Source organism: Rhodnius prolixus, unplaced genomic scaffold (genome assembly GCF_049639745.1).
Source record: "Rhodnius prolixus isolate KJV_2025 unplaced genomic scaffold, Rpr scaffold_11, whole genome shotgun sequence".
In the NCBI taxonomy this organism is placed as follows: Eukaryota; Metazoa; Arthropoda; class Insecta; order Hemiptera; family Reduviidae; genus Rhodnius; species Rhodnius prolixus.
The window spans coordinates 1,888,310-1,912,609 of record NW_027411625.1 but is presented as its reverse complement, the minus strand read 5'-3'; the positions used below and the strand labels follow the sequence as shown (position 1 = coordinate 1,912,609).

The 24,300-nt window shown below is 33.1% G+C and overlaps 1 protein-coding gene across 7 annotated transcripts in view; it reads left to right on the top strand.

Annotated features, from left to right (window-relative positions):
* pnut (septin 7-like protein pnut) overlaps nt 1-24,300 on the top strand; it is a 71,620-nt gene that overhangs the window by 25,270 nt on the left and 22,050 nt on the right. For 4 of the 7 annotated variants that reach the window (XR_012461435.1, XM_074138212.1, XM_074138211.1 and 1 more), the window contains exons 2-10: nt 5,040-5,172; nt 5,252-5,422; nt 9,378-9,618; nt 10,032-10,254; nt 10,419-10,614; nt 12,784-12,946; nt 15,016-15,057; nt 22,885-23,020; nt 23,713-23,867. Coding sequence is in view for 5 of the 7 variants with exons in the window: in XM_074138212.1 (XP_073994313.1) it covers nt 5,040-5,172; nt 5,252-5,422; nt 9,378-9,618; nt 10,032-10,254; nt 10,419-10,614; nt 12,784-12,946; nt 15,016-15,057; nt 22,885-23,020; nt 23,713-23,867 (1,460 nt within the window). In the remaining 2 variants the exon portion in view is untranslated. The remainder of the gene's footprint in view (nt 1-5,039; nt 5,173-5,251; nt 5,423-9,377; nt 9,619-10,031; nt 10,255-10,418; nt 10,615-12,783; nt 12,947-15,015; nt 15,058-22,884; nt 23,021-23,712; nt 23,868-24,300) is intronic. The other 3 variants (XR_012461436.1, XM_074138217.1, XM_074138213.1) reach the window with 1 other exon arrangement.

Sequence of the window (24,300 nt, the reverse complement as noted above, 5' to 3'; positions counted from 1 at the left end):
GTACATATACGAAATAGGATCCCAAAACTGTTATCATTATAATCTTTAGTTCAACTTATGTTCATTTAATGAACAAAACATTAACATGTAAATTAGTAATTCAGAAACTAAAAAAGTTCCTTGGCTTCAATTACGTTCTGAAGTTTTCTAGGGATTGAATTAACCAAGCTTTTTTAAAATTGGAATCAATTTTTTCCCACTCTTCGAGTAAAACTTAAACCAGACGGTCCCTTGTTCGTAATGGTGTGTTTGCCCACCGTCTGCTCCAGAATACTCCACACATTTTTAATTAGGTTTAAGTCAGGGGATTGTGGGGGTGTATGCAGTCCTCGGGGAGCGTTGCTACTGTAAAAAGAGTGCTTAATCAAGCTGATTTACATGGAAGAGTTCCTAGGAGCAAACAATTCATAACAGAACTCAACCGGAGGGAGAGGCTCGAATTCGCAAAAACCTATTAAACATGCCTATAGAATCTTGGCAAATGTACTATTTAATGATGAAAAGCAAGTTTAATGTTTTCGGAAGCGAAGATAAGAAATACACGGCGAAAACCAAATCAAGAATTAAAAAGATTGCATGTTAGACCAACTGTCAGACATGGTAGAGTGCATGTTATGGTATTGGGATTTGTGGCGTGCAGCGGAGTTGGCAAAGTGGTTCACATTCATGGCAATATGACAGCAGATGTCTGTGAGTATATTGCGCGACAACTTAAAGAGCAGTCTTTTTTTTCTTAGCTGTATGTTTAGGATCATTATCCTATTAAAAGATGTAGGAGTTTTGAATGCCCAAATTCTCAGCATCGCTCTTTAAGTTGTCGCCTAATATGCTCACTTAGCCATCTGCTGTCATATTGCCATGAATCTGAACCACTTTGCCGACTCCGCTGCACGCCACAAATCCCAGTACCATAACATGCACCTCTACCATGTTTGACAGTTGGTCTAGCATGCAATCTTTTTAATTCTTGATTTGGTTTTCACCAAGTGTATTTCTTACCTTCGCTTTCATCACTAAATAGTACATATGCCAAGATTCTATAGGTATGTTTAATAGGTTTTGGCGAATTCGAGCCTCCTTCCTCCGGTTGAGTTCTGTTATGAATGGTTTGCCCTTTGGAACTCTTCCATGTAAATCAGCTTGATTAAGCACTCTTTTTACAGTAGCAAGGCTTACACTCTTTTGAGAAGTCTTTTCCATCTTTTCAACCAATTGCCAAGCACTCGATGATGGATTTATTGTTGCCTCATGGACAATGTTCCGACATTCTCTTGCCGTTAAAATATTTGGTCGAAATTTTCTTGGTTTATTTAAGCATTTCCCCATTTCCTCGTATCCTTTAATTACGTATCGCACAGTAGAAAAACACAAATTCAAAATTTTTCCGATTTCCTAATAGGTTTTCCCCATATTTCTTTAAAAAAACAATTTTTTCTCGGTTCGCGGGGTATAATTCGGCTATTTTGGATGCCATGCTCTGTTAAGACTGGTACATAATATAAACAAATGACAAATGACAACTTTAAACTTGACTTTTCAAGTGAATATAATTAAAATTAGTCAATTCGAACATATTCATTCTAGGTTGTGCAAATACTTTAGAACTGTCAATTTTTTTTAGTTTCTGAATTACTAATTTACATGTTAATGTTTTTTCTCGTTTTGTTATTAAATGTACATAAATTGAAGTAAAGATTATTATATATATATATATACGAGGGTCGTTTGAAAAGTCCGTGCAAAGTCAGAGAGATAGCACCACTGGCGCGTATCGAGGTTATGTTTGGTTAGTAGCATCTCTTGGAAGAACACACACCAAGTTTCAGCCAGATCGGTTTATTTCTTTGTGTTTGGCATTCGTTTGAATCGAGGAAGTCGAGTGATTTTCAAAAAATGGACGAAAAAGAATTTCGTGTGTTGATTAAACACTACTTTATGAAAGGCAAAACGCCTCAGGAGACTAAAGAGAAGTTTGATAAACATTATGGTGACTCTGCATCTTCGATTAGAACAGTTTATAAGTGGTTTCAAAATTTTCGGAGTGGCCATATGGGCACAAGTGACGCTGAACGTTCTGGACGCCCTGTTCAGGTTACTACTCCAGAAATCATTGTTAAAATCCATGATATGGTGATGGATGACAGAAGAGTGAAGGTGCGTGAGATTGCTAGTGCTGTGGGCATCTCGAATGAACGGGTACATAATATTTTGCATCAACATTTGGACATGACAAAGCTATCCGCAAGATGGGTGCCGCGATTGCTCACGCTTGACCAAAAACGAAATCGTGTGAAGTGTTGCAAGGACGGTTTGCAGCTGTTCCAGAAGAATCCGCAGGACTTTAAGCGTCGTTTCGTCACTGTGGATGAAACATGGATACATCACTACACTCCTGAGATCAAAGAACAATCTAAACAATGGGTTACCAAGGGGGAATCTGCGCCAAAATAGGCGAAGACCGTTCCTTCGGCCGGAAAGATTATGGCGACTGTCTTTTGGGATTCGCAAGGAATAATCCTCATCGACTATCTGGAAAAGGGTAAAACTATTACAGGTGCATATTATTCATTGTTATTGGACCGTTTGAAAACCGAGATGCAAGAAAAACGCCCACGATTGGCCCACAAAAAAGTCCTTTTCCTTCACGACAACGCACCAGCTCACACCTCAGCAGTTGTGGTCGGAAAATTAATGGAAATAAGGTTCCAACTCGTTTCACATTCCCCCTATTCTCCAGACTTGGCTCCCTCGGATTACTATTTGTTCCCCAATATGAAGAAATGGCTGGCGGGAAAAAGATTTTATTCAAACGAGGAGGTGATTGTAGAAACGAATGGCTATTTTTCAGACTTGGACAAATCCTATTATTCGGAAGGGATCAACAAACTAGAGCAGCGTTGGACGAAGTGTATAAGCCTAAAAGGAGACTATGTTGAAAAATAAAAAAGGTTTACCCCAAAAAATTAAGTAGTTTTTATTTTTGCACGGACTTTTCAAACGACCCTCGTATATATTTTTTTTTTTTGTTATTTGGTGTCTGTAAAAGTTTAATTTTCTTGTCGACTGATTTTTTGCTTCTGTCGATTTTACGGTACGAATCTCTAAACGAAAGATAAATTTAAGTTAAACTTGCCGAAATTGTTTTTTTTGGGGTTAAACACACAGATCAGGCTGTGAAAATTTGTTAATTATATTGAATTTTAATGATTTCACTAAAGGGACAGTTTTGTAAATTTTTGAGGTTGATTTGTACAGGCTGGTGTTTCTAATTGTTGGTAGCACATACAAGTCGAGATCTGTGTGTAAATAAGGAATCTTCTTGTTTGATAACCCCATTACTTCTCTTGGTAAGATCTGCCGCATCTGGTCACCACATGTGGCACAGACTCCCCTTGGCCCTCTGTCTGCTACTCAATCTAAATCTACTTAATTTCTGTCTTACGACATAATAGTCATGCAAGGTAGATAGTTTTGTTTCTTCTTGTTTCTGCTCTTAAGAGGAAGTGTTGCGATCGAGTTTCATATAACTCAAGTTTGTATAACAATTTCTACAAAGATAGAGAATAATCAAAAAGTTGTTAAATTAACTACATCTACACTAAGTAAACTACATCTCTTACTAAGTAAAGTAATGCCTATTTTTACAGGCTGGTTTTACGTCCACCTACTGAATTTAGGTTTCGTGGACGGAGGAGACTAGAAAACATACTTTACTCTTATAATTTCTTGTATTAACAATTAAATAAAATTCAAGAGACCTAGACCGGGAATCGAACCCAGTAACCGCAACACACCTTGGACTTTGCAAGCCTCGTCTTTAACCGCTCGGCTACCGTGGCACCTTTATCTCTCACTATCTCAGTTCCATATGTTTCTAAGAGAACTCGCACCACTTTCTCTTACTACTATTCTCAAGATTGAAACACTTGAATTAATACGCCAAATTTCTTTACCGACATTACATAGTTCATAAGACAGTACATTATTCAGAAAGGACACCTTTAATGGGAAGACCTCCGGAGAAATTGAAGAGCTTGGTGCAAAAAGGAGTTATCTGCAGTTTTTTAAATTTTTTTAGTTGGGACAAAAAACTAAATATGCTTTAAGATGTATTCCTTATGTTGTGTCTGCTGTAAGGATTAGTTAATATGTTGTGATGGGGTCATTTGGGGCTCAATTTGAACTTTCTAGGGCATTTTTTAAGCTTGCTATAAGCCAAAGTTATTTTGCAGCTAACTCTTTTTTGCACCAATATCATAATTTTCAGTTAAACTTGAGTACATATTAAGTACTTTAGTCAACAGATTTCTTGTTTTTGAGCTTTTAAGTGGGCATTTTGGGCCTTGTCGAAGCGAATGTTAGATATATTATTATGCCTGTCAAAAAGAAAAATAATAATATCTACCTAATATAAACATTAAATAAACCTAATAAAAAATTTTTTGTTTGATTGATGGCGTCATCTTTTCTGTTTGGAGCAAAAGAAAGTTATCTGCAGTAGAAAACTTATTTTTGCTCCAAATCTAACCTAGGTTTGAGAATAAGTAATAATAAATGAGTCTGCATAAAGACTCGTTTATGCAATAAAAGATGTAGAATTGAACGTACAAGTGAAGGTTCCATATCACTGTACAAAGATTTAAAGTCGTTTAGAGCTGTTCAACCGCACATTATGGCCTATCTCTTTACTTTCAAGTGGCGCTTGATCGCATATATATGGCCTATCTCTTCAAAAAAATATCACTATACTTACGGTTGAAAAATTTTCTTTAACATCGATTTTTAGCTACAAATTTAGCCCTTTTAATATAAGACAAGAGTAAGAAAACACCTTACAGAAAATGGAGCCTAACCACATCCTCTCCTAGAAAGGACCTTTATAAAAATTTCCTGAAATTTGTTTTTTAAGTTTAAAGAAATTCGTAGGAGCCGTTTTGGAGAAAATCAGTAAAGTAGTACTTTCAGTTGATGGTCTTCACTAAATCTTCACTAAATCACTAGTATGTAACCAATACAGTAATAAATTTTAAATCTTATAGTTACAGTCGAAGCGAGAGCTGTTTTTTAAAAACGAACTACCGGCTGCTGCGGTGAACGAGAGTCCCGGAGGTGGCGGTACTCCTCCTTCAGCCGTTTTAAGGGATACCCTCAGCAAGAAACACTCGGAGAGAGGTAAAGATATTCTATATTGTTTCTATTTAATTAAATCTGATCACAAAATTGTTGACTACATGTTTTTTTTTCCTTTTAGCTGGTGAAATCTCGGTGGAAAATTCTGAAAGATTTAGCAAAGCAGATAAAGACAGATTGTCAGAAAAAAAGGCTAAAGAATTAGATGGCTATGTGGGATTCGCTAATCTTCCTAATCAAGTTTACCGTAAAGCGGTGAAAAAAGGATTTGATTTTACCCTGATGGTAGTTGGTAAGTTTCCTGTTTAATATGCTGTACTTTTATTTATTTATCTATTTATTGTGTAAACTACTTTTAAACCACACATGCCCGACTAAAAAGACAAGGACTGAACCACAAAATACACTCTATTAATACGTCTTCTTCGACTGAAGACTACAATGTACATACAATTCTTGACAATACAAACTTGACATTTTACTATAGTATTTCCATCATCAACGTACGCGACATAACTGTAGCGGACCACGTGTAGAACACAAGGCATTTTCTGGAACCTACAGACTTTCAAATTGGAAAGTAATCAGTTATAAAACAGAAAACATGGAATAAACTCGCCTACAGGATCAAGAGAGAATCTTTAGTGGAGGAGTTGTATCTTTGTAGGTGGAGTAAAATGTCGATCAAAGCAGCATTTAATTTTATAATTAAAAAATTATCAATATAAAACAGTTATAATGAATGTGGGGGTGGGGAATTTAGTCAAATGAAGTTAATGAATTAAAACTCTGATGATAAAGGAACATTAAAAAACTAGTCACAATTCAAAACTTCGACTGCCACAATTTTATATTTTTGTTTTTGTTTTGTTTTATTAACCTTATGAATAAAAGGGCAATTAATATGTCTCCGTTAGCCATGCCAAGACTTCGTTTTTTTAATTATATTATGTTTAAATTTATTATTTTGGACAGAATTCTGAGGTTTTTATTGACATTATAAGAAATGTTACTGGGTCGGTAATTTATATTAGGGGTTTTGTTGACCTTTTATCATGTATAGTTGTTATCAAATATTTTTTTTGAAAGGTTAATGTTTGTACTATTTTTATTTTTTTGTTGGCAGATTAAGTAAATTTACTGTTTTAGAGATGTTATGATAATTGATGCTAGACCTATGTTTAATTTTAGTAGATTTCAATCTGGATTAGTTTAATGTAAGCGTAATCTTTGATATTAGGCAATGTTTAATTAAGTAATAATCGTTTAATTCTAGTGAACAAACTTTAGGAAGGGAATATGAGCCGATCTCTTGCCTTGCCCTTCCTTAATATTCATTCAGCTGACCTGTTAAAAGAATCCTACAAACTGCTGTTGTGAGAATAGATCAAGGTAAAGGTCCGGGAGAGGAAATATGCTATTATAGGCCTTTTGTACAAGAAAAGTGATGAATTGTAGGAATTATGGAGGCATAAACTTTTTACCCTTGAAATCCTATTTAATAAGAAATAGCATGAGGGAAGAAGCATGCCCTTGCTCCTAACCCAAAAATGCCCTTAAATGGATTTTTCTGGATTAAGTTTTAAGCTGTAGCAAAGTTCTATCTATATGTATTTACTTAAAATAACGAGGTAAGAAAATCGTTAAACATTATTCGAAACAATTCACAAATTAAAAAAAATCGATTCAGTTAGATGGCTCTTTCGGTTGGCTGATTTTGTCAACAAGCTTCTTTACGTGTCCCGTGGTAAGTAATTGTCAAATTTCAATATTTTCTTCTTTTTTTTTGTGCCTGATAGCATACAGTAATAAAGTAGTCATAGAGTGTGTGGAAGTGCAATTTTTCACACCTAACTGATGAATAAAATACCTCTGACGATAAATGAAAATCTGAAACTGCCCAGAAATAGAACATAGGACTAAGAAGGATAAAATCAACAGTATATTATCCAACCCTGCATCCAGCTAAATTTTAAAATAAATTAATTAAATATCACATTTATTAATCTTGTTAAACTTTGCTTACATTTGATTGAAATCACAATGAAGGTTGTGTAAAGGTTAGAAAACAAAAGAAGGTCACTCTGTCATTTTAGGCTGTAATTTAACTTTTGCACTCTAATTACGGTTTAATGGAACCTAGAAAATTAAGTTATCTTTCAATTTGACTGTTAATGCAGATTTTACTGTACAAAAGAAATTAGTGGTATATTTAGTGAGAATAATAGTTCTGGATTGGCTCTTATTATTATTTTTTTTTTTTCCAGTAGGAGGGGCGTGTCTCGGGGAACGGTAACAGATATCTCTGTGAAGTATCTCTTTAATGCAGTAAACAGATCTACATTATATATTTATGTATCATATAAAAATGGCTGATTTATGTAATGATGGAATTCACTAAATATTCGCTAATGCATTTACTGACTGACTATACTAAGTCAGTATTGATTCTTTTATGCTTGTAAATTTTATCATTTAAGTAAAAACATTTTAATGGTAATTGGTCTATTGGAATCCATCTTGGATAACCACCTACATAAGGAAAATGTTGATTTTGTTTAATCTGTTACTTGTTGCTGCGTACGTTATTATCGGCCCGATATTAATCTCAAAAACAAAGCCAAGAAGCATTTTAAATTACCTAATATACAATATAAAAGTTTTTTTCCTTTATTTTTATCGAATTGAAAATATGACATGTTTTGTACAGTTTAGTAGTGAGCCATTGCCCTTTAGGTGCGCAGCTGTTTATGCGGATCAACACCATAGAATTACTTTAGCTGGAACTACGTCAAGTTGGGTAGGAGGAATCTCCTCCCACTAAATTCCTCGTGTAGTCGTCCAACAGTTCATAAACATATTGACTTTGCTGCGGTCCGTGTCTTTTTTGTGCATAACCATCGCGAGTTTCCTGACTTGATTGACGCTATAATAAAATAATCCAACAAAAGTTTTTTATGGGGCTTTATCAGGTTCTATTTTCGAGTTGTGTCGAAATGAAATGTTTTATTATTTTTGTGTAAACTTCAAAAACAGTTTAGAAAATGGTTTGTAATATATGTGTGCATGAGTAAATCGTTCAGCCAAATCTGCAGCTTTACTGTTAAGTTTTTTCATTTGTTCGCTCTTCCCTGAAAGTTGCTCATAACGATTTCTCTTGAATTTCGGAATAAATACCTGTCACGTTTTTCCTTCAATTTGTCTTAGTAAGTGCATGTGATAAGATCAAGTAAACATTTTCAAAATTAAGTATTTATCGGAAATTTGGGTTTTGGTGCCCACTGCGTATGATATTTTTCAAGGAGTGTCTCTCTGAGTGTGTAATTGAACAGAATATCTCCAAAACGAAAGAAAGCTCAAATCTTGGCTCTCTATTTTGGTTCATCTGTCCAAACTAATGCAATTGTTCAGTTTTCCTCGAAAACGGCTTTAACATTTTTAATTAAACTTCATTTACTATTTAGCAATTTTAATCACTTTTATTAGCATCATTTTGCCAGAAAATTTCTTAAGGACCTATAAGGGAATTACAACTTTAAGAACCCTTCAAAAGGCTTCTTTTAGACTAGTTATAGTCCTACCTTCTATAAATATCAATATCATATTTATTTAATATTATTTATTTAGCAATAGTTTGTGTATATTTGTTACAGTCTTTATAAAAAACGATTTTGTGATTGAGAATTATAATTTGGGATTCTCGGAAATCTAGGACGAGTACAAGAACTTATGAGTATGGCATTCTTTGACTAACTGCAGGGCAAAAAAAATACATATTTTAATCCATTTTAGCTGCAGCCCTATGTTACTTCCACCATCCCACTAGTTTAGTTAAACTAAACTTGAAACCAAGGTCATTCATTCCGCACGATTCGAACGTGCTTATGATAATTTTTTCTTGGAAATAATATTAGAAATTAATGCTAAAGATACATGTATCTTCCGATTAAATTATCATTCCGATTAAAAAAAATCTGCGCAACTGTTTTAGTCGAATATCTAGAATCAGATGAGACAAGTGGTACGCCTAAATGGAATACTAAGTTTGAGCTGTGTAATTTTATTTTTAATTTTTTTTATAAAAACATCATTTTCGCACTATTGGACCCCCAAAACAATTGTTTCCAAAAAAAGTAAAGTAAAAACTGCAATATTTTCATAACTCAACGATATTTTAAGATTTGTTTACTTTTTAAAATTATCTGTTTCATGTCTATCTAACATGTTTTTATTTTCTTATGTTTTAGGTGAATCAGGTCTAGGAAAGTCTACACTAATTAATTCCATGTTTCTAGCTGAAGTCTATTCTGCTGATTATCCAGGACCAAGTGAAAGAGTTAAAAAAACTGTACAAGTTGAAACCAGTAGAACCTTGCTTAGAGAGAATGGAGTCAATCTTACCTTAACTATTGTAGACACACCTGGATTTGGTGATGCTGTAGACAATTCTAACTGCTGGCAACCAGTTATTGATTACATTGAATCAAGGTTGCTTAAATTTATAATATATTATTTAATTCTAAGAAATAATTGAAAATTTGAGATTGTGAAAGAACTCTTTTTTGAAAGTTTCTCTTAATTCTATCGTCAAATCGAGGTTTCATAAATGGAGGTATGAAATACGGTGTACTTAAAGTCAGGGGAAAAACATTTGTTTCAGTTCAATTTAAGGGAAATTTAGGTATTTTTCAGAATTTGATCTCTAATAATTATTCAAGAATTGCATGTATTATTGTATCATAATAAGATAGAAAAATTTAAAAAATGAGTTTCGGACTTAGTGCAACTAAAAAAAGTGCTAAAGTCTGCCTGATTTAATTAAATTTTTTAACTAATAGAATGTATTTTACTTAACTTTTAAGAGTTTATTACAAAAATTATTTAATGTTCTTTTATTTTAGGTACGAAGAATTTTTAAATGCAGAATCGCGAGTTAACCGTCGGAGTCAAAGTCCAGATACAAGGGTCCATTGTTGCCTTTATTTTATAGCACCTTCTGGTCATGGCCTAAAACCATTGGATGTAGAATTTATGCAACGCTTACATGACAAAGTTAACATAATACCAGTTATTGCCAAAGCCGATACAATGACGCCAGAAGAATGTGCGCATTTTAAAAAGCAGGTAAACCAAGGGGTTATTTAGTTTTCTTGAAGAAAATAAGTATTACAACTGCATTTATCTATTAATTCTTTGCAAGGGACTTTCACTTAAAACGTTTTTAGCTAATAAAAGCAAAAACTTGAACAAGCAAGAAATTATTGATGAAGTCTTTTTTTTTCTTATAGATTTTAAACGAAGTGGCCCAGCATAAAATAAAAATTTATGAATTCCCCGATGTGGAGGATAGTAATGATGATGGCAAACCCAGTGGGAAGAAATTAAGAGACAGAGTTCCTATGGCTGTAGTAGGTAGCAATACTATAGTAGAGGTCGACGGCAAGAAGATACGCGGAAGGAAGTATCCGTGGGGTATAGCAGAAGGTATTCTGTTAAATTTTTTTTATTTTCTTCTTCGATGGTTTTATAGTAGTGACATTAAGTTATGAGGTAGGTAGTTAAGATTCTCGAATAGCGTAAAATTTGACTGTGATTGGATTGCTAAATATTTTATTTATAATAGATTCTGTGAACTGGCTATAACATCCCCAGCAAACATCCGTGGCAAACATACTCCTTCTATACAGAAATATCCAAAGACTGCCTTTCGGGTATAAGTATCGATTTTTCACATAATAGTGTTCATACGCTTTTCCCTCCTTATTTGTGTGTAAATTATACATTTTTTCCCCCACATTACGCAGTATGTTTAATCTACTTCTTTTTTACAATATTATAATTTTAATGTTAGTACAGAGATTCACAATTAGATGTTTTTTTTTTTTTCAATAATTTACGGTTAATAAATTTCAGTTTATGCTAAAATTCATTTCAAGTTATTCAAGAATAAAAATGAACTTAATTGTAATTCTAACACATTCTCTTCCCACGAAAATTTAGCTGTTCTGAAATAGTTCTGTTTCTGTTTTATATATTATATTTCTGGCAGAAATACTAGATTGTTATCGTAATTAGCTTTTCTAATCACTTTTCTGTTTTTTTAATTCTGTTAAACTACCCATTTTTAGCTATGCTACGAATAACCAACATATAAAGATTGAGGAATAAATGAATTTAATTTTCTACATATGATTTCCTACATTAATTAGCTAGAATGGTTAAGTTCTATTTAGATAAGAGGACATAGCGATTCTCTCACTTAGTGATAAGCCGGATGGTAAAAGGGTGTGTGTGTGTTGGGGAGGTTATGGAATTTACAATTAACTTCTTTTGGTCGCTTAAGACAAAAACTCCACCTCACGTCGTATTTCTAACTACTCAGCTCCGCGCCCTTAACGAGTTGGTCAGAAGCTGTCTTTTCTACGTGACTGCGAAGGCTTGCCATTGTGCTTTATGTTTCAAATTTGGTTTATAATTGACGTTTCATTAGATGTTTTTAAAGGCGCGTCAACATCTGAAGTTATTGGCGCCTGGAGCTTTTTCCAGTGCACTGCCGGCCTTCGGACAGTGAACTGTAAGAAACTCCTAGGAAGAAACAAAAATTTATGGGCCTGCAGCTGGATTCGTGCCCGGGATCTCCGCGTTGGAATCCAGTATTCGCTAACCGTTCCGCTAATTCCTTCCTTATTATTATTATTATTTTATTATTGTGTATAGTGTTATGATTTATTTGTGAATTTTATTTTAGAGTAGTCTAGAAATGTAGTTTTAGTGTTTTGAGTATAATGGCGTGCAGTTCTGAGGATGTTTGATTCTTGTTATTTACGTATTGTTCGAGTTGATTCATCTTTTTACTTTCTCTTACACCTAGCAGGAGGAAGTATTGCCATTTTGCCATTGGAGGACTTTTTTATTTTAATTATTACTTTCATTGACGAGGCTGTCAAAAACGCTCACTGAATCCTATTTAGGTGGAGAAAATAGTTCGTTTATATCTGATAATTTCTTTTAAAAAATTCCTATCCTCATACAACCTTGCATAACCTATCAGTTTTTCTCTAATTTTTCATTCTCCATCACAAAATTTATTCGTAACAATATTCTCTTAAAGACTACAAAGAGATTACAAAGATTACAGAGGTTCCCACCTTCGCCAACTCATCCAGCCTTTCATTGCCTTCTATTCTGGCATGTCCGTTTCTCAGAAGAGCTCACAAAACGTTTTTTGGTTGTAAGTCTTCTCATGGAGCACAACTTGCTCTAAGCTTCTTTGTAATCACCCCGCATTCCAACGACAGGTATCAGCATACTATGATTCTAACTACCTCAAGCTCAAAAAATGTGGTTATCCTCTTGGCGGGGTCTTATTTCGTTTTGACTATTTTAAACTCTGAAAAAAAGAAGGGGTACCGTCATAATTATTTTTACTGCTGTTTTTTTTTTACTCAAGTTGGAACGTAGTTTAATGTCTTTTAGTATATTTAGTTCTTCATTCACCTCTTTCTGAGCATAAGAATTCATTATTTTTTTAAATTTGAAACGTTAGGTAAAAATTCTGAGTTGGAAGAATTTAGAATTAAAATTTTTAACAATTGTAGTAAAAGAAGGCTTTGTAATTACTGCATATTTATTTTTTATTTAATTTTATTTTAGTGGAGAATCTGGAACATTGTGATTTCATTGCGTTAAGAAACATGCTTATCCGAACGCATCTGCAAGATTTGAAAGATGTTACAAACAACGTACATTATGAGAACTATCGGTGCAGAAAGTTAGCCGGCTTAGGGCAGGATCCGAAGCAAGCTAAGTCAAATAAGTACGTATACCCTAGACACACATCCAATTTTTATTTATTTTAATTTTTTAAATTATTTCACTCATTTATTTAATAGGCTAGATTTTTCGATATAAATTGTATTTTAGATCAATTTTTTGCTATAATAAAATTATATTCCAGTTAATTATATATAACTAGCTTAAAGTATTTATTTACTTCTTTTTTTTTATTTCATTGCAATTGATATTCATTTTAATTTAATTATTTATTAATTAAATATTTTTCACTGCTAGCTAACGTTAAAACTGTGCCACTGAGAATGTTGCCTAAATTATAAAATGTAACAGAATAAAAATAAGTAAAAACAGTAAGAAAAAATTAAAACAGGCCAAAAATTGATGTAAATTTCTGTTTTGTTTCATTGTTAGCTAATGCTGCCTGCTAAAAGTTTGAGACCACCGCTTCTTAACGTCATTAGAGCATATTCGATTTTTTAAGCGTATTGGTAAAGTCGGACAAAATAGATTGCAACAGAAGTTGTAGCCAGATAAAACTTTCATTAACCAGAAGAGTGATTAAATCAAATAAATTTTTCAATTTTTTGCAGGTAATAAAAAAAGGTTCCCTAACGATTTTATTTAAACTTCGTCATACACACGAATTTTATTATTAATGAGGTATTTAAAGGGCAAGGATCTGAGCTAATATCTGAACTAAGAAGAACTCTGGGGCGTGTGTTTGGTGTAGTGGTTCCGAGTGTGGATTTTTAATTGAGATTTCCCCAGTTCGAATTCTGTAACTTTTTTATTTGTTAGAAAAAATGTTAATGATAAGTAAGTGCTTCCGTCCCCGTCCAAGAAAATTTGGTAGCTGGGTGGGTGTTAAGTACTGTTTGGATAAATAGGCGACAACTTTGCTATTTCAATTATTAAGAGAAAGAAATGAGAATTTTTTACAGATTTTTTTTTAATAATTATTTGGATGGTCTCAAGCTTTTTGCTGGCAAGTAACTTCTTTAATTTTAATTTTCTTTTTTAAAGCAAATATATCTTTTAGTGGTATTTCCCAATAAAAGTTTCTAAACATTAAAAATTTTATCAGTAAGAAATTACATTTCAATCCTAATGGAGAAAATGATAGTACGCAAAGCGATAGCTTAAGAAGTGATGGCTTCATATTTGAGCGTGTTTGAGATTAGGTAATCCAAAAGGTCTCCCTTACTTGGGTTCGTCTCACGTAAGCTCTCTGTCATAGCAGTTCCCGTCCGTCGTGAAGACCTCCCAACCATTTCCTCCTCCCTCGCGCCTTCGGGTTGCTTCTTTTAGTAAGAATCTATTGTAAAACATCTATTAAGACTCTTTTGTGTATCTGTGTAATTTTCTGACCGTTTTTAATTCCGTATAATACTTTTCCGAATAGGAAAAGAAGTAAATAAAATGCTATTTTAAGGAAATATGTTTTCTTATCACTCATTTTTCAGTTCTGTGGCTTTTTATCTTAAATCCTTGGCTACCACATCCTCGAAGATAAAGTACACATCATACTTCAAGAAGTAGACCCAAACCCTCTTCTTAGAACCGTTAAAGCGCAATCAAAGACGACATAAACGGTCTTTTCCACCTTCTCCTGTCACAATCTGCTCTCAGAAGATCTGAGTTTACCACTTTGAAGTAGTGATTCCTGAAACTACCGTGCCCAGTAAAAAGGCACAATGCTACTTTCGGTGGTCGGCGTAGACATTCAAACTGGACTTGATGGAGGACCGCGGCTGGTTTCCTTCGGGATTACTCGGAGATCTGCCATTTGCCTTGACCAACAAAAGAAACTAGTGGAATGGACTTTTATGCCTCTCCTATGCGAAATCTCCAAGGGTCGAAGATGGCAGGAAATAAATAATTTCTGGAATAACCGATGGATCTTTAAAATGGACGAAAATGCTTTATTATCATGTATAATTTCATGATTTTTTCCTAAAAAAGACTAGAAACTTTTAATGGGTTTACACTGTTTTTAACGTTAGCGAGAGAGAGAAATCGAAAGATCTAATTTGTAGATCTTTAAGCTTGCTGGTTTCTCATATTGTTTGTCTGATGTCTGTTCATCACTAGTGTTTCCCAAACCATGATCAACAACACGTTCATGACAGTGTGGTAAGTACGCCTGCCTGTAAAACTCTCTCTGTATGAGCTAAAAATAAAAAAAATAACAGAATTGGAAAGAAATATAAGTTCAGTATTTCTCTCACAGTATATTGAACAAAAAATGGTACAAAATAATCAACCTGATGTGTGCATTCAGTTTTTGCTGTAGTTCTTTGTTTGTTTATCACTAATTTTTATTAAATTAATTTTATTATTTCATTTTACTTTTGAAGAATTTTTGTTTTGTTTTTTGTTTTTTAAATCAGAATTAGGTTTATATTGCATATTTTTGTTTTGTTTGTTGAAGGCCATGCTAGTGAGTAATCGGGTTAAACATATATTGTTATGAAACTTAGATCAAAAGTTAACTTGGTTGCATAAAATAAAGTCTTAATAAAAATTAAAAGCTAGTATTACAATAACAAGGCTACTACTTCATTATGTCACACTGTAAACGATTGGCAGCTTCTGACTTTTCAATTTGGGGTTTGCAATAAGGCTAAAGAAAATCGGTGCAGTGGTTTACGAGAAAATTCTTAAGAAACCTAAAAGTTCATTCTGAAAAGTATACTTCCTGTTAATTAGTATCTCTTTCCAGAAGTCTCGCAATCTTCTAATTAAACTTGGTGTACAGGTTACGTAACCAAGAATTGATTTGAACGGGCTTTAAACAGAGCAAAAATGGGTAGCAGTTTCTTGAGAATGTCTCGTACAAAGAAACAGTTTTCTTGGAAAATATTCAAAAAAGATTGAATTGGCATTCAGTTGGGTCCGCTTATTGAATAAATACTTGGTTAAAGGAAATTCGGATTTTTATTTTTTTTAGATTTTATTTTTAATCATGTCTCAAAATCTGTTCATGAACTTTTATTTCTTAATTGACCGGTCTCAAGCGAGAGCTTAGTATCGGAAGCTCAGTGATGTCAAAACGAAATACCAAGTTTAAACATTCTGCGTTTTTTTTCTTTTACGAGATATTCTGATTACCAGTGCACCCCCTCAAAGCTTTTTTCGATTTCTGAGGTCCTCAAAACATTTTTGGTGTGACCCAATTTCGCAAAATCAATCATTACCGCCCAATACATCCTCTTATTTCAGGAGTAAGAAGTAGTTTGGTTTCGTGCTGATTTTCTATTGGAGTTTTCATTGGAAATGAGGTACCTTGATTGAGAAATTGTTACTTTTAGAAAATTAGCCTTGGTGAGTGTGTGTGTGTGTGTTTGTGGCTCTATTTGGAGTATTGTGGCCAGCATTACTTGAAACATTTTTTATAGGAAATTCATATCAGTAAGCTAGTAGTGGCGGAAAGACCTTAGGCTATACTAGATATGCCATTTTAACGATTATACATTTCTAAAACCTAGGAGAAAAGAAATCATTACATTCTGATTTTTAAAGGGGTGCCTTGGGTACATTGACGTGGACAAAAATGGCGATGGCCTATTAAGGCAAGGCATCAAGAGTCCTCTTTTAATGGTTATATTTTTGCAAATTAGACGACATTTGTTTCCAAGATTAGCTTAAAAGGAAGATGAATTTTGCAGGACCAACTTCCTAGGATTGAGGCAAGCTGAGATCTATGTGGACATCGAAATCGGAAGAGATCTGAGATGTGCCTTGTTCTAAGTTAAAAAAAAGTTTCGAATGCTGACGGGTGTTCTTTCGGAGCATTTTAACTCAGATAAAGAAGTCTGGAATGTGGTAGTACCTCTAAATTCTATGGAGAGTTGGAGGAAACTTCATCTGACTGCGAAACTCCGGCAGTTTAGATAGGGTAGGTCTTTCTCCAACACTGGTAACTTCCTAGCCACCTAGATCTACCTTGAGTGAAGTCATCTTAGCCAGTTCCATTATACCTGGTTCGAATACTAGTCTAAGCCTTGGATTTTATTTGCTGGTTGATATGAAAAATTTATAGTTACGTTTGCTGGTAGCCGTACTTAAAGCTTCTTAATTTGGTAGTTGGAACTTAAAACCAGCCTGAAAAATAGGCATGATCTTTCTTTTTTACTTTTCAGAATTTTATCTTACAGGAGGCTTTGTAAGTCTTAGCTGGCTCTAAAAAGTGGGGAAACAATAGATCTACGATTGTCACAGTGCATTGTTAAAATCCTAGTAAGTTTTTTATTTTATTTTTTAATTTAGGCGCGTCTTCTGATGTCTTTGACGCTTCGATGAATTACCGGCTATCGGACTGTGCTTCCTCGTTAAAGGAACAGTTTCCAACACCAGAAAGAGTAAAGATGCTTCTGGCAAGAGAAAATTATTTGAGGGCAGGCATGATCTCCGCCTAGGACAGTGCACTTACCCTAATCCAATCCTTGGATGTGTAAAAAAAGTGTATTTATGTTTATTTTTTCAGGCGAAACTATGCACTAAATTAGGTGACGTGGACAGACGTGGTTAGCTAGTACTTAACTAGTTGAGATTTAATACATTTTATTCTTTGGATACATAAGGTTACTAAAAATCTCGTATGAACACTCACTCGAGTTTCTCTTACTTCAATTCCCAACTTTCTAATAAAATCCCTTTAAACTGTACATTTCAAAAACATATTCAGTTTTTACTAACATAGGTTGTAAAACCGTACATATTACCTGAAATTACACTTTAGAGGAAAGCCACCCTCATTCTCTCCTCAGAACAGTACTAAATCGAATTTTCCTGAAAAAATGTTACAAATAAAAGTTGCAAATCTACGGATCACAATTGTAAATACGAAATTTAAAGAAAATTGTAGAAGCCATTTTCAAGTAAATCTCAAATAAGTGAAAAATGCGTTTAGTTGTATAATATTTCCGGTTTAGGCATTTCGAACTTGAAATTTTAGAAACTTATATAACTCATCTTATATCATAACTCATATATTAGTGGTGGGACTGTACATTATATTGAAATGATGCTTCAAAGGGAAGCCCTCTCTGGAAAATGTTTTTTATCGAATTTTCCTGAAAAAATGTTTAATTTTTGAGATTATCTTAGAGTGTGAAAAATTCATTCAGTGAAGTGCTACTTCCATTTGTAGGATTTTGATCGTTTAGTTAGTCAGGTTTCATGATGGGACTGTATTGAAATTTATCAACTCAATTTTTATTTTTTATGACACATTTTGTCTTCACACACATTCTGTTTTCAAAAAATCACTTTTTGGATTCAGGAATCCTTAAAACGGATGATATGGTAGCTACACTTCATCACTAGTGTGGTAAGGGAAAGTAAAATTAAATACGTTTAATGTTGGTGGGACCACAGTGCTGGACAACATAAAAGATCGTCTTAGCCTGTACATTAAATTAAACTTAATGTATGTGTTGCTAAAATCCTGATATTAAAGAAAATCAAATTGTCTATTAAACAATTTCAAAGAAATTTGAGAAACCCTACAAGCTAAATTTTATGACTTCATGCTTTTCACAATGGCAATATTTGCCACTTCCTCATTCAAGGAACACAGGCTATCCTTGCCAGGCCTATGTTATGTGTGTGCTTCTTCAGTTTAAAATTGTTCTTTGGGAGTCCTCTACTCATTCGAGTGGTACGGTTTTCTAGTAATAACTTGGCTGTGGTATACGACCAACTAACCAACTTTTTTCGCTTGCTTCTGACCGATCCTTCCACCCACCATTCCTGTGACTCACCGGCATTCATGCTCAAATGCCTGCATTTTTAAGGCACCTTGATATATTATTTTGGTAATATTTTTTGTCAGAATTTCCAAGCAATCGTAGCACAACTAGACTGGCTTTCTAAGAAAATTATTAATTACTGTGGGGTATTAGTACCTAAACGAATTTAGTTTCAACCCAGGTTCTAAGGCCACCGAGCAATGTGTTTTATTGAGTACTAGCCTTATGATTTAGTTTACTACATTTTGAGCGATAAGAATTTATTTTTTTTTTCACGTAAAAATTATTAGTATATATTGAATTTTGTTTTGTTGGCTTTAGATTTTTTATGAACGTTTTTTTTTCGTATAATTACAGTGCCGTGCTCTCTTCAGGGGCATTATTTTGAAGTGGTTATGTGCCGGGTGTAGAAGTTACGCCAGGGTTACATTCAGCAGACTAGTAGCCGTCTGTGCATATGTATGCACATGTATGTATGGATGCATTTATGCATGTGTATAAATATGTATGAATGTGTCTTCTGTCATCTTACTTCAAAAAGGGATATAACAGAAATACAAATTTGATATTCGCATAGTTGTGTCAGCAGGGAATCAGATAAAAAGTTCAGTTTCTGAGGGATTTTCTCGTAAAGAACACCGATTTTCTTTCATCTTCATATATGTACTCACATGAGTAGATAATAATGATTGATTGAAAACCTTTTATAGATAAATCATTTCAATATTTCTAGGGGTGGAAAATTGCTAGGATTTCTTCTAATGTGCGATTTCAGCTCTTTTATGTTTTTAAATTCTGTATAATTAGAAAGACCTCAATTCGTAGCCTATATTTCGAAGTGAAAGAAAATTGGTAGCCGAAAAGTACTAGTGTTTTAAACAGATTTCTCAGTTAACTTTATAAGTTTTTTGAAAACGCCTCTTTAAGATTTTCATGGGAAAAATTTTAATTTAACATGATAATTCTTGTGAAAGGAGTGTGAGTGTTTCATGCCGAATTTGATTTTCCCAAATGCTATTTACGATATGTTTGTCCCTGCGAATGTGGATTGTTCATCACCCTGTACATCATATCAGATCTCTAAAGAAGGCACATACTTATTGAGCCAAAAAGTTTGGCAATTATATGTTCTGTTTAAAGAGATTTCCTATAACCAAAAGAAACAAAACGTTTAATAAGAAACTCAGCACACAGTATAAACAATTTTCGTTGCATTAATAGTTTGTTTTAACTGGTTCAGAACATATTATTGCGGAAAAACTTCGCGATATTATGCACATCGCACTTCCCGTTTTTATGTTTTATTCAAACAAAACATATTTAAATAAAAATTAGGCTTTTTAAAATGCAGTAATGAGTGATACAGGCAGTGTTAGTTTTACCAACAAATATTCAATATATTTTAAATTTTTGTATTTTATTTATTTAGTTTCAATTTTAGGATTATTTTTAATGTCATAAAACTTTAATCCTAATGAAATTTTGGGGCCCAGCAAGCTTTTTTATTATTTTTAAAACAATCAATTCAAAACCATTTCTTATTAATTTTAGAAAAAATTAATAAATAATAAATAAATATTTTTTTTTTAAGAATAGTGTATGACAATGCATCTGCCTATATTTTCTTAGTCTTCATATTATGTCTTGGCAGTGAGTTTTTAAGTATTGCCATCTAAATTATGTGCTGAAACTTCCTGATTCTCACTTATTTTTTGCGAAATGAAGCATGGCACCTAATGAAGAATTTTTTATTCATTTTATTTTTTATTGATTGAAGATTTTACCCTTGATTATGGTATAGATTTTTTTCCTTTCTTATCTATTACTTTTTTATTATTTCTTTCATTTGGATTTTATGTTGTTTTGCACTCCAATCAAAAAATAAAACCTTGGACATTCGTTTTTGAGAACTTTAATACTCATATGTTATTAGAAGAAGTATTGTGTTGGTGTCAAAATTTTCAAAAGTAACTTTTCAAATAATTTTAATTCTCTATTAATTTTTTTTTCATTTATTCTCAAGAAAATTCCTAAAAATAAAAATTGGAGCAAAATAGGACTTTTCTGCTGCTAAAAGGTTTTTCTTAACGTTTAGTCGAATGGGCGACATTTAAACCAGTTGGGGCCTAGAATGTGATGGTTGCTACAGAATCTCTGAGTGCCATCGATCAGAGGAGTTATTTTTACAAGCCTGGTTAATTACTGTATGCTGAACAGGAAATATCCTGTGAACACCTTTTCAGATACTAAAATAATAGTTTGTAGTAATAATCGGAAAAAACAAATGAATACTTCTTTTATTAAAGCCACGAAGTGTAACTATATATTTAAGTGTTTGTAGTGGCAAGTTAAAGTTAATCTTTGAGTTTGCGTAACCCAAATATTTACACACTTCCAACTGTCTTTGCAGGTCCTAATATATATTGTGTGTGGTTTTGGAACCGCTGGGACTCTGGTTTTGTCTCTAAACTTGATTTTTAGTATTTGAATTGATAAATAAATAAACAAATTAAATTAAAAGCGGGACTAGAAAAGGTAGATGTCTAAGCAGAGCAAGGATTTTGTCCGGTCTGGTACTTAGATGTTTTGTATTTTAAAACTATGTTAAAAATCCTGTCTTGAAAATTTGACACGCCCGCAAAATACCTCTTACTATTTTTGCAATAAGATAGTTTTAACTTTAAACTCAGGCGAAATAAATAAGGAAATTAGTACGAGTGTCTGGGATTTTGGTTCAGTGTTTTTAGTTTATTTCCTTTTGATATTTGATACTGGACGTTTTAGTAGCATTTGATTTGATAGATTTGATTTTTTATATTTATATATAAAATTTAGAATTAATTATTTCGTTTTTCCCTTTAGTTTATGAAAGTACTAGGGTCGGTCGAATTTGAACAGACCTACCTCGTACTTTATGGCACCTAATAGTGTAGTAAATTGGTTGGTGGGTGGCATAACGTAGCGGCTAACTTTTCAGAATTTCTTTTTTTTTATTATTATTGTTAGGAGAAAGCATGATTGTTTTAAACAATTTAATTGAATATCAGAAAGTCTCTGAAAGTTCAAATTATATTATTGGTTTAAATGTTTCACCAGAACATTCAGCAACAATTACAAATTTGGTCAAAGTCTGATAACCAGAAAAGAGACTGAGTTTATTTTTTAGTTCTTTACAATTACCAATTAACTTTTAACTTTTTCATTTACACACAACCCACGAGTAGATCTATCACTTTTATTGTAAACATTTTTCGGGAAAAGTGATAAAGAATTCTAATAAGAGGTAGCATTAGGCTCCTTTAAATGACCATTGCTTATAATATAAATGTTAAACTCGTATAAAATATATATTTTTTTAAAAAAATCACTTTTATTTCTAACAAGATTCCTAACTTGAAGAAAATTACCGGAAGTGCAACTTCACCACTGACCACAGAACAGTCTTTGCTAACTCCTGTAAAGTACTAACATGTGTATTTGTGTTTAAATGTATTTGTGGCCAAAATTCTGAGTTTGAGGAAATTGAAGAGTCAGACAATAGGATGTGCCACTTTATTGTAGATATTCCTGCCTTTTACGATTTTCTAGAAAACAGCCCTAACCTTGGATGAGTAACCTAAGGCTCCCCTTGTCATTTCAGTGCATTGTGCCGCATTAAACTCCAGTATAGTATTAATAAAAATCAATAGGATCATTGCCCACATTCTGAATTTAAAGCAAATCTGTTGCACCAGAAGGTTTACTACCTTTTTTTGCGATTTATTGCAAAAATCGCTCCAACGAATTCTGTTTTAAAAGTTGTAAAATTATTAAACGTCTGTAAACCACATTTTCGTTTACTTTTTTAATAAAAACGTTCATTTTAAAAGCTTCTGGTACAGTTTGTATATCACGCTTCTCTCAGAAGTAACGCTCAAAATATGAAATTCAAGTTTTTTTTTTGTATTTCGAAACATAATTTCGAAAAATTTATTGATTTCTCGCAATTATACGTTACAATCATTGAGGGGAGTTTACATATACTGTGAGAGAGGATATATTAGACCGTACAGTAATTTTTAGACATATACATTAGTTTATTAGACAAATATTGAGTTGTTGTTAGACTTTAGATTCTTTGCATGCTCTTAGAGTTTGTGAAGAAATTAAAAATGTATTATTATTTTCTCTTATTTCTTGATAATAAATGAATATATGCATTTTTAAGGAATCCATTGGCACAAATGGAAGAAGAGAAGCGTGAACATGTTTTAAAAATGAAAAAGATGGAAACTGAAATGGAACAAGTGTTTGAAATGAAAGTTAAAGAAAAGAAACAGAAACTTAAAGATTCAGAAGCTGATGTAAGTCTTATTATTGTAATTTTATTTATTCTTTTATAAAATAAAGATACGCCAGCATTTGAGGTCATTAGCAATCGAGTTGCGATGAGAGGAAGCTGAGGTTAGAATTTTAATTACATTATAGGATCTTACAGCTTCTAAGTTATAAGGAACACAGAGGTCACAATGGTGGGTATTATTGGATACAAATTAAAGAGAGTTAGCGATTTGCCAAAAGTTTTTTTGGGATTGGATTTTGCTGATATATACGTAAGTAGAGCCCCCAAGTTCCGTGTTGTTTGCCCAATTAGGTTTCAGTAACATGACACTGCGAAGTAGAATCTTCGTGCAAGTTCCAATCGATTACTCTGGAGAAAAGTTTTTTTTTGAAGTTTGTTTGAATGTTTGGATTGCAACGCTGTTGTTGTTAACAGGTGAAAGGATAGTTCGCTTTCTAGGGCGACTTAATGTAATTACATTTTGTTGCTTTCATTTGCTCCATCTACAGCGTACTGACTGCTAGACTGTAGAAGCGGACTCTGATAGGAAATACTATCAGAAGAAATTTTAAACGATTAGTAAATTATACAAAATAAATTCTGCAGATTAATAAAACAGAAACAAAATTGTAATAGTAGGACCCAAAGAAATAGCGAATGAAATATTCTCCAATAAAGACCCCATTTTTTCTTACTATTCATTTTTTTTTTTAGCTTCAAAGGCGCCATGAAACCATGCGGAAAACATTAGAAACCCAAATAAAAGAACTTGAAGAAAAGAGAAAAGCCTTAGAAGCAGAGAAAGCTAGTTGGGAGCAAGCAATTGGAGTTAGCATCGAAGAACTTAGAAGAAGAAGCTTAGAAAGAGAGTAAGCATATTTTTTTAATTTTTTTACTATCTAAACAATTAAACTTGGTTTTAGTTACTGCTACCAAACGTTACTAAGGAAAAATAGCTATCCACAATATATTGTGATCCTTTGTTTTAATTTTTATAAAATTAAGAAGCACCAATATCGCGGTCAATAGTGCTTGAATCCTGTCTAGTGTATTGCTGACTTTCGAAATTATCTCAGACAACATTGCCCATCACCACACAGTTAGTTACTGCTACTAAAAGGGTTTAGCGGTATCTACTACCTGAAGCAAACTCAGGACCTCCATTTGCTAATCCTGCGCGGTTTTTTTTTAGTTGGTAATAGTACAATTTAGAAACGTCCAGAAGGAAACTAGTATAGTGCATCAAAAGAGATTTTTCAGAAAACAGAATTTTAATTGTTATCAATTATTCAAACGCTCTTT